Source organism: Octodon degus, unplaced genomic scaffold, assembly GCF_000260255.1.
Source record: "Octodon degus isolate 3935 unplaced genomic scaffold, OctDeg1.0 scaffold00230, whole genome shotgun sequence".
In the NCBI taxonomy this organism is placed as follows: domain Eukaryota; kingdom Metazoa; phylum Chordata; class Mammalia; order Rodentia; family Octodontidae; genus Octodon; species Octodon degus.
In genome coordinates this window covers 1589126-1607010 of record NW_004524806.1, presented here as the reverse complement: position 1 = coordinate 1607010, position 17885 = coordinate 1589126, and the positions used below count along the sequence as shown (strand labels likewise).

Below are 17885 nucleotides of genomic sequence, written 5' to 3'. Positions count from 1 at the left end.
TGTGTGTGTGTGTGGCCAGCTCAGCCCACCAGGGGGTGGGGCTGGCTGGCATGTTGTGCTGAGGGATTAAACCACGGTCCCTGTGCTTTGCTAAGCTTGTTCGAAGTAGGTGATTTAGACCACTGAGACATCTCACCAGCCCCTCCCCAGAGGATTTTGAGAAAGATTCTTTTTTTTTTTTTTTTTTTGCTGGCTCAGGCTGCCTTAAGGGCGGGTCTGGAGTGGCCTTTGGTACTGGGGATTGAACCACAGTGCCTTGCCCCTGACTGATTTTGCTCAAGAAGGCATTTAGACAACTGAGCTAAGGCACCAGTCCCCTCCCAGAGGATTTTGGATGCCACCTGCCAGTGTACTGAAATAGTTTTTGTGAAGATCACCAAAATGCTAAAGTCAGTGATGAATTAGTCAACTTGTATTTAACCTACCAAGTACCATTAGATGTATTTGTTGCTCAGTTTTCTGTCACTGTGATAAGATACCTTTGATATACCAGGAGCAAAGTTGTATTTTGGCTCATATCTTCATTCCATAGTGAGTGCCATTGCTCTTGGGCTTATGGTGAGGCAGCACATCATGGTGGGAACATGCAGCAGAGGAGACTGCTCACCTGATGGTACCCTCATAAGGTTGTGAGAGAAAGAGGAAGGGCCAGAGTTCCCATGTCTCTTTCAAAGGCATGCCTTCAGTGACCTAACTTCATTCTACTACGCTTCAGTTCTTAAAAGGCCCACCACCTTCCATTAGCTGGCTACCCAGACTTCAGTTGCAAGGGGCAAGGGTCCAAGGTTCGATCCCCTGCCTGCTGTGCCGGTCCTGTCCCCAGGGCTGTGATTCCTGTTCTCAATAAACCCTTTCTTCTAGACACAGTGGTTCACACCTGTAATCCCAGCCACTTGGAAGGCTGATGCAAGAGTGTCACAGGTTTGAGGTCAGTCTGAGCAAATAAATGAGTGACCGCTGTCTCAAAATGAAAATAGAGGGGATATAGCCCTGGCTTAAATTCAGTTTAGTTCCTTCAATACTAAAGGGAAAAAGAATTGTCCCAATTTCTATCACCTTGCATTTTTCTTCTGCTTGACTGCTTTTTCCAACCCTACTTTTTGGCTTCTTCTCTGTTGAAATATCCCAACCCCTAGCCCCTGCACTGCTTCTCTATGTCCCTCACAACCATAGTAATATCATCCAATCCCCAGGTGGATCCCAAATGCATAGATCAGTCCAGACTTCTGTCTTTTTTAAAAAAAATTTTTTTTTATTTTAATAATTCTTTTTTTTTAAATGTATTTTACTTATTTATATATTTATTTATTTTGTGTGTGTGTGGCCAAGCTCAGCCCACCAGGGGGCGGGCCTGGCTGGCATGTGGTACTGGGGGATTGAACCGCAGTCCCTGTGCTTTGCTTAGCTTAGCTTGTTCTAAGTAGGTGCTTTAGACCACTGAGCCATGTCACCAGCCCCATCAGACTTCTGTCTTGAGCTTAATGAATTCTTTTTTTTCAGAACTGGAGATTGAACCCAGGCCTTTGCACTTGCCAGGCAAGTGCTTATTTTACTGAGCCATCTCCCTGGCCCCTTAAACCTCAAATCTTGATCTTTCACATGTATCTTCCCACCTCAGTTAGTGCAAACCAACTCCCATCCTTCCAGGATGCTCAAGTCAAAAACTTGGAAGTCGCCCTTGGCGCTTCTTGTTCTCTTCTAACTTGATGTTCAAATCATGTTGATGCAACCTTCGGAATGTATTCACAACGCAGCCTATCTCCATTACTTCCTCTTGCTGCTCCTTAGTCCGAGTAGTCATCATTTCTGTTCCTGAATGACCCAGTAACCTCTCCCGCAGTCTGCTTCTGGCCTTGTCTCTACTCAGTCTAGTCTCTTGTTTGTAGATCATCTAATAAATCACATCTGCTCAAACTTCCAGTGGCTCTCTGCTGAAAATAGTCATAGTCCTTCCTATGTCCTATAAGGCCAATGAGCTTTTTACTTTATCTTTTTAATACAGGGTCTTGCTGTATTAGGCTGGCCTTGAACTTGCTTATGTAACCTAGGCTGGCCTCAAACTCATGGTGGTCCTCCTGCCTCAGCTTTCTGAGTGCTGGAATTACAGGAATGCTCTATCACACCTGGTTGTCTTGAATTCTAAAGGAATTTCTGCTGTTTTAATTTCCAAGACCTCTTTGTTGTTCTGACTGTTCCTTTTTTTTGAATCAGACTTTTTATTTTTATTTATATTTATTTATTTATTTATTTTGAAAAATAGAGTCCTAGGATATAATCTCTTAAAGATAACAGTCAGTTTGTTTGATTTTAGGATTTTTGTTTGCTCACATTGTCTAATTCTTCCAGGCTTCATTTTTATGTTCTTGCTCACTTTCTCACCTTAGAGCTTTCCCTCAAAGGTCAAGAGATTCTATGTTGTCTCTTCACAATTAAGAAGCACTAAAAAGCTCATTTTTAAAGGTTTAGCTGGAGTTTTTTTTTTTTTTTAGTCAGATACCAGAATTTTGCTGAGGAACTCCAACCACCCACATCACTGAAAGCCTTTTCCTTCAGCTGATCAGTTTCCCTTCGAGTTTGAAGAACTGATGTGGGATGTGTTTGGGGTAAGCAGAGGCAGGGAGCAGAGTCTCACTGTCAAGAATGCCAGCACTCAGTTTAGGGCCATCTCCAAAGCTCTGCTTGGTCATCTAGAGTCCAGTGCCCCCACGGTTTCAGCTTTTCCAGAAAGTTCAGTTGCTGCCTGGATGAATGAGGAAATCGGGGCCCTAGCCACCTCTGACACAATCCTGTGTCTTCATCTCCACCGAGGACCCCTGTTGCTAATGTTTCATATCCTACCACATCTTGAGGTTTTTTTTCTTTTTACTTTCCCCACAGGAAGCTTAGTTCTCTACCGTTTCTAGTATCTGTTGCCACTCACCTAATTGCTTTTCATTACCTAAACGTGGTTAACATCTTTTGTCTGTCATTCTCTCTTACTCTGTCTTTGTGGGTGTATATCTTTTTAAATGTATTAGCTGTTATTTTAGTGGAATTTTGAGAGTTGAAGGTAGATTTATGCATGTTACCATGTGCATATGGTTCTTTTCTATTACAAAATTTAAAATTAGAGGGCCGGCCAGGTAGCTCAGTGTATTAAAGTGCCTGCTTAGGCAGATGCAAGGGGCAAGGGTCCAAGGTTCGATCCCCTGCCTGCTGTGCCGGTCCTGTCCCCAGGGCATGCTGAGAGGGTGATTGAGACTGGGTGTGGTGGCGCGCCTGTAATCCCAGCACCTGGGAAGCTGAAAACCGGAGAATCACTATGAGTCCAATCTGTGTAGTGAGACCCTGTAGACCCTGAAGACCCTGCACTAAATACCAAAAAATAAATAAATAAAATTAGAAACAAATATGGTGTTAAAAACTTTACAAACATTAGAGGAACATACAATTTAGGAGACACTGGTCTTCTATAATCTGTATCTCAGAGAAAGCAACTGATAATAGCTTGGTATCCTGGAGCTCCTTCCAGGCTGGCAGGCTAAGCTGCATAGTGAGACCCTGTACCAAATACATCCCCCCCCCCCCCCGGAACTGGGGATTGAACTCAGACCCTTGTGCTTGCAGGGAAGTGCTTATCCTACTGAGCCATCACCCCAGCCCTTAATTTGTTTGGGGGGGGGGGGCGGAGCGGGGGATTGAACTCAGGCCCTTGCACTTGCCAGGGAAGCACTTATTCCACTGAGCCATCTCCCTGGCCCCTAAAAGACAGCTATGAACAAACACTGGCACTGCTTTCTGTTTTCTCTCATAACTTTTTTCCATTCTTCATTTTGTCTTACCTGTTTTTTGCTGCTGTTATAATTCCCCTGGTTGGATTTTAGTTAAAGTAATATTTGTTGGGGCTGGGGAGATGGCTCAGTAGAATAAGCACTTCCTTGCCAAGCGCAATGGCCTGAGTTCAATCCCCAGTTCTGCAAAAAAAAAAAAAAAAAAAAGTAATATTTGTGATCTTGACATTTGCTTATCTTGTAACTTTGATCTCTTCTTAAATAAATTACAAACAGCTATTACTTTTTAACAATGAAATATATTTTTTAGTTTGATGAATTAACTTTTTTTTTTTTTTTTTTGCTGTACTGGGGATTGAACTCAGGACTTTGTGCTTGCAAGGCAAGCGCTTATTCTACTAAGCTATCACCCTGGCCCTAAAGAATTAACATTGAAAAACAACAATATTTATTTATTTATTTATTTATTTTGGCGGAACCGGGGATTGAACTCAGGCCCTTGCGCTTGCCAGGGAAGCACTTATTCCACTGAGCCATCTCCCCAGCCCCAAAACAACAATTATTAGTTCAATTATGATACTTGGAAAGTAATGCAGCATTTTTTTTTAATGTATTTAGTATGGAGTCTCACTACACAGATTGGATTTGTAGTGATCTTCCTGTTTTTCACCTTCCCAAGTGCTGGGATTACAGGCGGGTGGCATCAAGCCCAGGCTCAATCAATCTCATCACACCCTGAGGGTGGGGCCAGCATGACACACCAGGGATAGAGCCCAGACCTTGTGTCTGCTAAGCAAGCACTTTAATCTACTGAGCTATCTGGCCGGCCCCAGTAATAGAGCCTTTTTTTTTTTTTTTTTCTTTCTCGGACCCAGGGATTGAACTCAGGCCCTTGTGCCTGCCAGGCAGGCATTTATTCTACTGAGCTATCTCCCTGGCCCTCACTAGAGCATTTTTAATTGGTAAAATCTATGGCATAAGCCAGTCATGGTGGCACAGGCCTACATTCCCAGCGAGAGGCTGAGGCAGGAGGATCTCTAGGTTTGAGGCTAGCCTGGGCTACAAAGTGAGTTCAAAGCCAACCTTGAACTGTAGAACAAAATGTGTCTCAAAAAGACCTGAAAACAAAACAACAACAAACTATAGCATACATTTATTTATGTGTGTGTGTGTGTGTGTGGCCAGCTCAGCCCACCAGGGGGTGGAGCTGGCTGGCATGTGGTGCTGGGGGATTGAACCACGGTCCCTGTGCTTTGCCAAGCCTATTCCAATAGGTGCTTTAGACCACTGAGCCATCTCACCAGCCCCTATAGCATACATTTTTTCAGCCTCATTTCTAATTTAAGTAGTTCTAAAGTTTTTGTTTATTGGTTTGCCTGTTTTTCAATACTTTAGATTGAACCCAGGGCCTTTGTATTGAGCTATATCTCCACTCCCTTTATTTTTAGTCTTTTTTTTTTTTTTTTTTTTTTTTTACTGGAAATTAAACTCAGGACTTTGTATTCGTCAGGCAGGTGTTGAGCTGTATTCCCGGCCCCCTGTACTCCTTTTTACACTTTTTTTTTTGGTGGTACCAGGGATCGAGCTCAGGACCCTGCACTTGCAAGGCAAGCATTTATTCTACTGAGCTATCTCCCCAGCACCCCCATTTTATACTTTTATTCCAGTGTAAGATGGGGTCTTGCAAGTCACCAAAGTTGCCTCTGGCTAAATTTGAATTTGGAATTCTCCTTCCTCAGCTCCTGATATTTTGGAGTTCACTTTTCATTGACAAGGACAATGTGAAACTGATTTGGAAATAGGTGTCAGCTCCAACCTCCTCATATTTAGCTCTGTTTCATTGTGTTACTTTAGGTTTTATTATGAGCAGAGAATACTGCGGAAGACCTTTGAAGGCTGGAAAGAAGAATGGTGGGTTTCTCATCGAGAATGGAAACTTTGTGTTCGAGCCGACTGTCACTACAGGTCAGATTTTGCCACATTCCTTCAGTTTTGCACTTTTGGTTTTTGTATTTAGTACAGGGTCTACAGGGTCTCACTACACAGATTGGACTCATAGTGCTCCTCCTGTTTTCAGCCTCCCAAACACTGTGATCACAGGCATGTGCTACCACGCCCAGTCTCAATTGACTTCTCAGCCTGCCCCAGGGGCGGGCTGGCACAGCATGCCAAGGATCGAACCCTGGTCCCTGCGTCTGCCTTAAGCAGGTGCTTTAATCCACTGAGCTATCTGGCCAGCCCCTAGTTTTGCACATTTTTCAATCACAGATTTTATACAGTCTCATATTAAAATTCTTTTTTTTTTTTTTTAAGTCAGAGTTTCACTATATAGTTCAGGCTGGCCTTGAACTCATTGTGTAGTTTAGGGCTGGATTCAAACAGTGGTTCTCCTGCCTCAGCTTCTCAAGTGGAGGGTTATAAGTGTGCACCACCACGCCCAGCTCACATTAGTGGTATATTTGATGTATTTTTGATCAGATGAAGCAAAGTTTTATATCACTTTGGTTTTTTTTTTTTTTTTTTTTTTCACTTTGGGTTTTTTTTCAAATCCTTTTTAGAGTAAACAAGTTCCAAGTCCTAATTAAACTAAGACATGTACCTGTACCCCTGTAATTTAGACAACTGTTAGGTATTGGTCATGCTAATTTTTTTTTTTTTTTTCCGGAACCAGGGATTGAACTCAGCCCCTGTGCTTACCAGGTGCATGCTTATTCTACTGAGCCGTCTCCCCGGCCCTGGTCATGCTAATGTTTTAAATGGTACTTTTCTTACTGATTCTCATTTCTATGAAATTTCTTTTTTTTTTTTTTTTTAAGCATTATTTACTTATTTGGTAGTGTCTAGCTACATAGCTTAGACTTATAATGATCCTCCTATCTCAGCCTCCTCAGTACTAGGATTACACGTGTGTACAGCCATGCCCAGTTTTTGGCCAGCATGGCATTCCTAGGGTTGTGGGGCCAGCACAGCATTGGTACTAGGGATCCAACTTGGGACCTTGTTGCCAGGCAGGCGCTTAAACCACCGAGCTGTCTCCCCTGCCCACTTCTGTGTAATTTCTAATTCTGAGACTGTGCTTTCTTTCTTTTTTTTTAATTTCTTCTATTTATTTATTTATTTTACATTTAATGAAAAAAAAGATAAAATAGCAATGAAACAATTTCACAACAGGTTAGTAGGACTGTTACAATAATTAATACATTGTATATTGTTGGCTTAGTAGTGGTTACTTATTTTTTAAAATCTTTTTTATTTATTTATTTGGTAGGGGGTATCCCTGTGCAGCTCACACTTGTAGTGATCTTCTTTTCTCATCTTCCCCAGCCCTTGGGATTACAGGTGTGTGCCACCACACTCAGTTTGGTATCCTGCTTGGTGTGGGGCTGGAACAGCATGTAGTACCAGGATTGAATGTGGGTCCTTATACTTGCCAGGCAGGCGCTTTGACTGCTGAGCTATCTCCTCAACCCTGTGCTTTGTTTTTTGAGACACAGTCTCACTGTGTCATTCTGGTTGGTCTTGAACTCATCGTGGAGTGGAGGCTGGCCTCTAACTCAAGGTGATCCTCCTGCCTCAGCCTCCCAGAGTGGTGGAATTATAGGGATGGGCCACCATGCTTGCCTGGGAATAACTTTTTATAACTTATTATTAAAAGAATAAGTTCTAATTTATATTGATTTTTTGGAGAAAATATATACGCAATGTGGAACAGTAAAATATAGAGGTTGGGAGTTTGGCTGATTAGTAGAGTGAGTCATCAGGTTTGTGTTAAATTGAAACAGAGAACAAATGAACTCATAATCCTTGACATTCTTATCCATAGGAATAGAAAAGAGGTAAAAAAAAAATTGGGAATTACTTGGGCATGGTGACACAGGCCTGTAATCCTACCACTTACTGAAGCACTAGGATTACTAAGAGTTCAAGGCCAGCCCCAACTACCTAGAGGGGACTTGTATAAAAAACAGCAAAACAAACAAAATTGGAAGTTATAGCAAATATATGATATTTGGTAGCAGGACTTTTTGAACTCCAAGGTGTTTGTTACTGTTCTACATCCCCAGCTATTTTTAAAATTCTTTATTTTGAGATAGAGCCTTTCTAAATCACTTAAGTTGCCCAGCCTGGGCTCTATGGTCCTCCTGCCTCAGCTTCCCTGAGTGTTGGGATTATGTAAAGGCTAGATCTTTTAAAAAAATAAAATGTATATATGCTTTTTATGATGTCAGTTTAGGTTTTTTGAGGCAGGAATTCTGATTTTTGACTATTGCAGGTTAAAAATAGATACACTGACTTGTACATGGAGCCAGGCGTGGTGGTTGACACCTATAATCCCAGCACTCGGGAAGGAGGATCATTGTGAGTTCAAGACCAGCCTGGGCTACAAAGTGAGCTCAAAGCCAGTCTGAACTGCATAGCGAGACCCTGCCTAAAAAAACGTACATGGTATCTGTATCAAGGAGAATAAAAAGGAAAAGGTGCCACTGGATGCTATTCATGGCAAAGGAAAAGTCATGTTTTATGTAGCATGGATGCCTTGAGTGGTTAAGAAATAAGTCTCCTTCTAAGTGTTACAGCCTGTGGGTACTGAAAGTCAAGGTAGTTTTTAAAAGAGTCTGACACTTTAAGGTATGAAGGATGATTCTTTTTCAGAGAGACTAAGCTTCACAGTGATGGTAGGAAAAGAAATTTTAGCTTAGGTGCCGGTAGGGCTTTTTGTGTGAGAAGCTTCTGTGTTAGGTTCTTGAGAGTAAAGAACAAACTGCGGGGGCTGGTGAGATGGCTCAGTGGTCTAAAGCACCTACTTAGAACAAGCTAAGCTTAAGCAAAGCACAGGGACCGCGGTTCAATCCCCCAGCACCACATGCCAGCCAGCCCCGCCCCCTGGTGGGCTGAACCGGCCACACACACACAAAATAAATAAAACAAGTTAAAGCCCGCACCAAAATAAATAAATAAAATAAAGAACAAACTGCGTATATTGGATTAGGAGGTGCCTTGTTGAGTTGTCTTAAAGAAGTGCCAGGGGCTGCCGGGATGGCTCAGTGGCCTAAAGCACCTACTTGGAACAAGCTTGGCAAAAGTACAGGGACCCCGGTTCAATCCCCCAGCACCACACGCCAGCCAGTCCCGCCCCCTGGTGGGCTGAGCTGGCCACACACACACACACACACACACACACAAAATAAATAAATGTTTAAAAAAAAAAAAGTGCCATTTGCTTTTTTGGCTCCTCAGATACTACTTGTACAGCCTGGTGTTTCAGAGTTGGAAGGCCTATGTACAGCAGCAGCAGGAGATGAGGAACAAGTGTATGAAAGCCAAGGATCATGGTGAGAAAAGGAAGCACACATCTAAAGGAAATGCCCAAATGACTTTAACAGACGCTCTTTCAAAGGACAAACACATCTTGTGTGAGAAAGAATAACACTAGGGCAAAGAGAAGATATATTTGGTTCTCTTTCATGTTTCTCAAATGTGTGATCTTCAGGTGAGGACAGATTCCCTGTGGTTCTCCCCATATGGTATAGTTTTGGCATTTATGACTCATTTAACCAGAGTTTATGTGAACTACCTATTTCTGGCCTGCTGGTTTGGTCTCCTATGGCACCTGGGGCTGCTCTGTCTAGCTGCCATGTGCCAAATTGCAAGGAGACTCACAAGCAGAACTACTGGGTTCACTTCTACTCTGCATTACTCAGGTTACCTTGGTGATCTTGTGGCCAGTTTTGCTTTCGTCATTGTCTAGTTTCTTCGTGAGTATAGAAATCCAAGCAGCAAGTCTGAAGGGGAAAGGCCTAGAGTTCCGTTTTTCTTTTTAATATATTTATGGAGATACAGGGTCTCACTAAGCAGTTTGGGTTGGCCCTGTGCTCACTTTTGTAGCCTCCCAGGCTGATAGTGAACTCACAGTGATCCCCCTGTTTCAACCCCCCAAGTGCTGGAATTACAGGTGTGCACCACTACGTCTAGTATCAGGGCTGGCAAGGCATGCAGCATTGGGGATCAAATTTGGGACCTTATGCTTGCCAGGCAGGCGCTTAGTCCACCAAGCTATCTCCCCAGTCCTGGAGTTTCAAAATGGTCATACAGCTTGCATTCCACATGAGTGTTGGGCAGGCACCCAGAACTTACTCCGTGTCTCGGATACGATTTACCAACTCCCGTAGCCATGTAGACTTGCTCCTTCTCTTACTTTTCCTAAGTGAGAAGGCATACATAGAAGTGACTTATCTGTTTCTCATGCTTCAGATCATGGATTATCTAATTTTTATAAGGTGGCCCTCTCAGTTATCACTTGTAATCTTTTCTTTGCCATTTCCTAAGAGTAATCTTCATTTTTTTCCTCAGAGTGTTATGTGTGCCTCTTCAGTCTCTTCCTCTTCTTATTGTATACATAGTATAAGAGTCTCATACATAGATATGTCACTCCTTTGCATAAAAAGTTTATTTGGCTCCTCTTTACTTACAGAGTAAAGTCAAGGCTCCTTAATATGGTATACAAAATCTTTACCTATTATCCTGCCCTACACCCTCTTTCCTGGCTCAAGTGGATGTATACTTCTTTGTTTTTCCTTTTTTGTCCCTATTTCTTCAAGCACATTTTATTTTTAAAATTTATTTATTTATTTATTTTTATTTTTTGGTACCAAGAATCAAATTCAGGTCTGTGTGTTTTCCTAGTAGGTACTGTGATGCTGAGCTGTATCCCCAGTTCTTATTTTTTAATTTTTGAAAATTTTTATTTATTTTTTTTGTTTGAGACAAGATCTCACTATGTATTCCAGGGTGGCCTTAAACTCACTAGGTGACCCATCCTGGCCTCCAACTTATGATCCTCCTACCTGAGCCTTCCAAGTGCTGGGATTACAGGCTATGCCACCATAGCTGACTCTTAATTTTGAAAAAAACTTTATTAGTACATTTTTGCAGGACATAATGATTACATTTATTGTGGGGTAAGCCTATTTTAGTAAAAATTGAAAGATTTATGGGATTTGAAGAGAAACCAGAGTATTCGGGCCAATTTTATATTATTATTATTTTTTTGTTTGTTTTTGTCTCTTTGAGACAGCTATGAAGTTCAGGCTGCCTTAGGCTCACTTTGTAGAGCCTAAGAACAAGCTGGTCTGGTCTTGAACTTGCAACGACCCTCCTGCCTCAGCCTCCCCAGTGCTGGGATTGCAGGTGTGTACCACCATGCCTGGCTAAAGCCTAAAGGCTCCTCTTTCTTTCTTCTGTTTTTTTTTTTTGTGCGGTTCTGGGGATTGAACGCGGGACCTTGTACTTCCCAGGCAAGTGCTTATTCTACTGAGCCATCTCCCCGGCTCATCTGTCCATCCAGATGTTCGTTCTTTCTTTCCTTCTTTTTTTTTTTTTTAATTTTTTTAAACATTTATTTATTGTGTGTGTGTGTGTGTGTGTGTGTGTGTGGCCAGCTCAGCCCACCAGGGGGCAGGGCTGGCTGGCATGTGGTGCTGGGGGATCGAACCGTGGTCCCTGTGCTTTTCCAAGCTTGTTCCAAATAGGTGCTTTAGATCACTGAGCCATCTCTCCAGCCCCAAAAATTTCTTTCTTTTTTCTTTTTTTTTTCAGCACCGGGGATTGAACTCAGGCCTTTGCGCTTGCCAGGGAAGTGCTTATTCCACTGAACCATCTCCCCGGCCTCCTTCTTTCTTTCATACATTATCTTTATGCAGCTTGGACATGTGATGATCCTCTCATCTTGGCCTCCCTGGCATTGGGATTACATGTGTGCGCCACCATGCCTGCTTTTGGTGGCCTACATGATGTGCCCAGGTTCTGGGGCCAGGCCAGCATTCAGTACCAGGGATCAAACTCACATCTTTGCGCTTGCCAGACAGGCACTTAGACTTCAGAACTATCTCCCCAGCCCATTCAGGCCCATTTTAAATTTGAGCTTCCTAGTATAGCTTTCACTGAGCTCTCCCAGTGGGTTCTTCTTCGTGTTTTTTTATTTTTATTTTTTATTTTGATTGGTACAGGGTCTCCCTATACAGCTTGGATTCATACTGATACTCCTGTCTCAGCCTCCTCAGCACTGGGATTATAGGCATGCACCACCATGCCTAGTTTTGGGGCTGCATGGCATGCGGTACTGGGGATCCAACTTGGGACCTTGCACTTGCCTAAGCAGGCACTTTTGTCCACTGAGCTATCTGGCCACCCCAGACTTTCACATCTCTGTAGAGCTTCTTTTGCAATGGATTCAGCAAAGCCCATTCCTCCCTGGTGAAGTTTACAGCCACATCCTCAAAGGTCACTGCCTCCGTCATGTGGCTCGAAGGTTTCCTAGGGTCCTTCCCATGCAAGTAGAAATCATAAAGCAGGGTGGCCTTGCTAGCTGGGGCAGCTCAGCAATATGCTTGTGATCAGTTCCTGCCAGTCTTGTCTCATCCTTGTCTCTACTCCTCTGCTGCGTATTTGTTCACATCATTACTTCTGTAAATAATGCAGAATGTTTATTAAAGATAATTGATTTTTAAGGGGCCAGGGAGATGGCGCGGTAGAATAAGTGCTTCCCTGACAAGCACAAAGGCCTGAGTTTAATCCCCGGTTCCACACACACAAAAAAAAGATAATTGATTTTCATAGTAGAATTTCTTAGTAGTCTGGTACATGCTTTATAAATGTTATCAAATCTTCACTTGTATACTTATATCTTTATTAATTTTGTAGCACTTCACAATTTTACCAACAGGGGCACTTGAAGACTGGACGGGTTTGGTTATTCAAAGATAGGATGAAAGCTCTTGAGCTTTTACTTCATACTCCCCACCTTTAAAGAAAACACCTCTTTGATGTATCTAGATGTAAAGCAAAAGATGCAGCAGGCCTGGAAGTCATGGTTGATCTACGTGGCTGTTCGTAGGACCAAACTTCAGATGCAGACCACTGCTCTGGAGTTCAGACAGCAGAGGATCTCATGGTAAGTGTGCTCAGTTGCCTTGCAGATCAGCAGACATCATTTACCTTGCTTTAACCCATCTTTTTTTTTTATTTTTTTATTTTTATTTTTTTAATTTTTTATTTATTTATGTGTGTGTGTGTGCATGTGTGTGTGTGCATGTGTGTGTGTGCATGTGTGTGTGTGCATGTGTGTGTGTGCATGTGTGTGTGTGTGCGCGCGCGTGTGTGTGTGTGGCCAGCTCAGCCCACCAGGGGGCGGGGCTGGCTGGCATGTGGTGCTGGGGGATCGAACCGCAGTCCCTGTGCTTTGCTAAGCTTGTTCCAAGTAGGTGCTTTAGACCACTGAGCCATCTCACCAGCCCCGCTTTAACCCATCTTAAAACAACACTTTGTTGTTGTTGTTGTTTGAGAATTCAAGCTGGCCTTGAATTTACTTTGTAGCCCAGGCTGGTCTCAAATTTGCAACAGTCCTCCAGCCTCAGCCCCCTGAGTGCTGGGATTACAGGCATGTGCCACCATGCCTGGCAAATTTTTTTTTAACACTAGGAAAATTGGAGCTGGGGAGATAGCTCACTGGTCTAAGCACCTGCCTGGTAAGCACAAGGACCAGGGTTCCCACTCTGGCCCCACGTTGAGCAGGCCACAGAAACTGGGTTTAGTGGTGCACACCTATAATCCTAGCACTGGGGAGGCTGAGACAGGAGTATCACTACAGGTCTGAGCTGCATAGTAAGACCCTGTACCAAATAAATAAATAAATAAATAAAAGATAAAAAAAAAAAAAAGAGTAGGAAAGCTCCTGAGAGACAGGAGGGGACCTGAAAGTGGATTGCCAACATGGCTACCTCTCTGGGACAGTTTTATAGAGCAAAATCAGAAGGGATGGATACAATGCGGGTCAAATTATAATCAACCAATAAGATTACAAGTGTAGTCACTTAGCTAGTATTGGTCCTATAGTAAGTAGCAAGGTCATATGGATGACATCAACCTTTTTGATAATCTGTAGTCTTGGTAGGAGAGTGTCTCAGTTACTCTTCTCTTGTTGCTGGGACAAATATCTGACATCCAAAATGAAGAAAGGAAAAGTTTATTTAATTCGCAGTTGAAGTTTCAGTTCATATTCAGCTGGCTTCACAGCTGAGTGGCACAGGGCACAGCGCAGCCATCCATGGTAGCTCAGAGCAGTAGCGAAGTGAGTGGCAGCAGCTCAGGTGGCTAGCTAGCCTCTCTCCCCCTCCTTACATTATAATGTAAATTACCTGCCCTGGGCTAAGTGCAGCACCCACACCCACAATAATTACAAACTCCAGAAGCCACCCCATGACTGCATGAGGCTTTGGGGGGGACACCTATATACAAACCAACAGAGGATGGCTCACTTTTACTGAGATAATATTTTATTTATGTGGGAAATTCCAAGCTTCTGTTTAATCTCTTAGGAAAGTCCAGTTTTGATGTGTTTTTTTTTTCACTGACTCCCTTGAGGGCCCAGCCCTATCTGACTGCCTGTAATTTACCTAATTTAGCTGCCCATATTTTCCTAACCTGAAGACGTTCCCCTAACTGCCATGAGGGGGCAGGGGAGGACAATGTTTTGAACAGTTGATTCCTAATACTGTACTTATTACAAATGTATTCAGCTGTAAATTCAAACTTTCATACAATCATAATTAATACTACTTGAGTACTTACCATGTTCTAAACCCTGTAAGTTTAGATTTATTAATTTTTTAATGTGAAATATCTCATTTGATGCTTACCATAGACTTCAAAGACAATTATGGGCTGGCGAGATAGCTCAGCAGACCGAAGTGTCTGCTTAGGCAAGCGCAGGGACCCCTGTTTGATTTCCCCCTGTATCACATGCTGTGCCAGCCCTGCCCCCAGGGCAGGCTGAGCCAGCCACCAAAAGCAAAAAACAAAAAAACAAAAAACCTTCAAGGACAATTACACAGATTAAGATATACAGTAAGGTTCAGAAAGGTTGAGTAATTGAGCTCAGAAAAGTTGTAATTGGCAAACTGGGGCTCTCCCAGCCTTTCTCTTAACTGCTGGTCTGTACTTGCATCTCATCAGCATTGTGGACATGTTGGAGTTACCTACTTTTTTTTTTTTTTTTTGTGGAACCGGGGATTGAACTCAGATCCTTGCGTTTGCCAATCAAGCGCTTATCCTACTGAGCCATCTCCCCGGCCCCAAGGAGTTACCTACTTTTAAAGATAGTGTTTTTGTTTTTTGGGTTTTTTTTGCTCCGAATGCCTTCAAGGCATGACAGGCTGGCTTGTGTTGTGGGGATCGAACCACAGCAACCTGAGCCTGACTGCTTTGTTGAAGCAGCCACTTAAAGAACTGAGCTAAGGGGCAGGCCCCCCCTACTTTTAAAGATAGATCTGTAACAATTAATTGCTTTATACTGGACTGACTCTTCTGTCCATTGACTCTCCTGTCCATTTCTCTAGTCATTCTCTGGGTCCCAAATAGCAGTGCAGTGGAAACTCAGTTCCTGCCTGCCATAGTCACATGTGCTTTTTTTTTTTTTTTTTTTTTTTTTTTTTTTTTTTTAATGGAACCGGGGATTGAACTCAGGCTCTTGCACTTGCCAGGGAAGTGCTTATTCTATTGAGCCATCTCCCTGGCCCTTACATGTGCCTATAATTTCAGCACTTTGTGAGGTTGAGGCAGGATTGCAATTTTCAGCTCAGGATAGGCAGTTTACCAAGATCCTGTCTGTAAATGAAGGAAGGAAAGGAAAGAAAGAAAAAAAGAAAGAAAGAAAGGCAGGTTGGGGGTGTAGCTCAGTGTGAAGGCCCTAGGTTAAATCCCCAGTACTACAAAAGACTAAAAACAAAAAACAAAACAAAAAAATACACAACACAACAACAACAACAACAAAAAACCTCCTCTGTGATCTAGACACCTGGACACTGAATAAAGCATATCTGGCTTTGCAGAAACATGAACTGCTGGAGTATTAACCTCTCAAAGTCATCTGTCAAATAGGCAGTGTTAACTATTTTTGAGAATTGTCACTGGGAATAAGTAAGGTAATGTATGTAAAGTAGTGATGAGAACATAAGTGAATGTGAAGTTCCTTAAATAAAATCTATATATTCAGCAGTTGAAAATGCTTAATTAATATGCAGTTCTACTTGCTTCTGTGGGAGATATATTTATATAACTTACTCAGTGTATAGCCATTGGCTGAGAACTTATAATTCCTTAAGTGTGTAAAAGGAAAAGTGATCATGAAAGATAGCTGAAGATTTTGAAGTGAGGGATACAAGTAAGCATGCTCTCTACTAGGGTGAAGGGAGGAGTCTGTGAGAAGAGTGACCAAGTCAAGCAAGATGTTTTTATGTGGCAGAGGTTAGATCCTCTTATTTTCTTTCCCTACAGCAAAGTAGGAAATAAGTAGAAAAGAAATAAAGACTGAAATGAAAACCTGTCGAGGACAGTAGGAAGAGAAAGGATCCAGCAAGACTGGAAATCTAAAATTCCCAGATTTTAGATTTTCCCCCGAGTATTCAGTAAAATCTCCTTATTTATTTCTTTTTTTGCAGTACCAGGTATTGAACTTGGGACCTTGTGCTTGTTAGGCACTTATGCTGGTGAGCTATATCCCCAACCCTATCTTTTGGTTTTTGAGACAGCGTCTCCCTATATAGTTCAGGCTGGCCTTGAAATCAGTTCAGACTGACCTCAAACTCAAGGCAGTCTTTCTGTCTCAGCTTCCCAAGTGCTGGGATTACAAACATATACCACCATACCCAGCCTGTCTCCTGATTTTTTTTCTTTTTTCTTTTTTGCTATCAGGAATCAACTCAGGATGTTGTGCTTGCCAGGCAGGTGCTGTGCTGCTTAGTTATATCCCTCTTAATTTTTAAGTGTTGGGTATGACTCATAATTTCATTTATTTATTTGTTTATTATTATTTTTTATTTTTATTTTTTTTGGCTGAACTGGGGATTAAACTCAGGCCCTTGCATTTGACTGGGAAGTGGTTATTCCACTGAGCCATCTCCCCAGCCCCTATTTATTTATTTTTGGCTGGCTCAGGCTGCCTTAAAGACAGGTCTGGTAAGACTCGTGGAGCTGGAGATCAAACTGCGGTCTCCTGTGCCTTGACTGGGTTTGCCTGAGCAGGCACTTAAACAACTGAGCTAACACCCAAGCTCTCCTATAACTCATAATTTTAGAAAAATAAACTGTACACCAGAATGCATTTATATTGCCTAGGGTTAGATCTGAGGTTAGAAATTATCAGTATCCATTCCTTCATCATCAATTCTAGGACTGCTTCTTCATGTTTTCTCAGTGGTGAAGCTAATACATTTAGTCCACAAATGGCACTGCCAGGGAGAGGACTTGAGCTGAGAGTCTGAGACACAGCCCTAACTGCTCTTTGCAAGGTAGCTTTTTTTCTGACCTGTTCCATCTCTGATTTGCTCTTTCAGGGTGTGGTGGAGCAAGTGGAGGCAGCAACTAGGACAGGCCCGCATGAACCATGTTTTGTATGCCACAGCTGTGAAGCACAGGGCTTTGCGTCTCCAGCTACAGGTGAGCCCACCAGACTCAGGTTTGATGTCCTCTGACCTTGTTGTGAAGCCCTACACCCAGAGGGGGCAGGATCAGACTCCTAGCAGGAAGCCATCCTGTGTTGCCTCTTATTGGAGGGCAGTTCTCGTGGTAGAGAGGGTATGGCCAGAAGCAGGATGCATGACAGCTAGGTTTTTCTACAAATAAGTGCTGCTATTAGGAGTGTACAAATATTTATCTTAGATGTGTTCCCATGATGTCTAGAGAACTTATAACTATGGAGCTAAACAAGATTTAGGAATTAATTATAAACTTTTCAAAGAAACAGTGATAGATTTCTTTTTTTTATTACTATTTTTCTATAGTAATTTAGAAAATAATGTAGGTATTATGCAAGCCTGTTGGTGCATGCCTGTAATCCCAGCACTGAGGGAGGTTGAGGTAGGAAGATTTCAAGTTAGAGTCTCACCAGGACAACCTGGCAAAACCCTGTCTCATGGGGCTGGTGAGATGGCTCAGTGGTCTAAAGCACCTACTTAGAACAAGCTTATCAAAGCACAGGGACCTCGGTTCAATCCCCCAGCACCACATGCCAGCCAGCGCCGCCTCCTGGTGGGCTGAGCTGGCCACACACACACACACACA

The 17885-nt window shown here is 42.7% G+C and overlaps 1 protein-coding gene across 1 annotated transcript in view; it reads left to right on the top strand.

The window, feature by feature from the left end:
• The window catches only part of Sfi1 (SFI1 centrin binding protein), a 116963-nt gene that overhangs the window by 37647 nt on the left and 61431 nt on the right, over nucleotides 1-17885 (top strand). The window contains exons 5-8 of the mRNA XM_023705857.1: nucleotides 5625-5735; nucleotides 9009-9103; nucleotides 12603-12720; nucleotides 17159-17261. Of these exons, the coding sequence (XP_023561625.1) occupies nucleotides 5625-5735; nucleotides 9009-9103; nucleotides 12603-12720; nucleotides 17159-17261 (427 nt within the window). The remainder of the gene's footprint in view (nucleotides 1-5624; nucleotides 5736-9008; nucleotides 9104-12602; nucleotides 12721-17158; nucleotides 17262-17885) is intronic.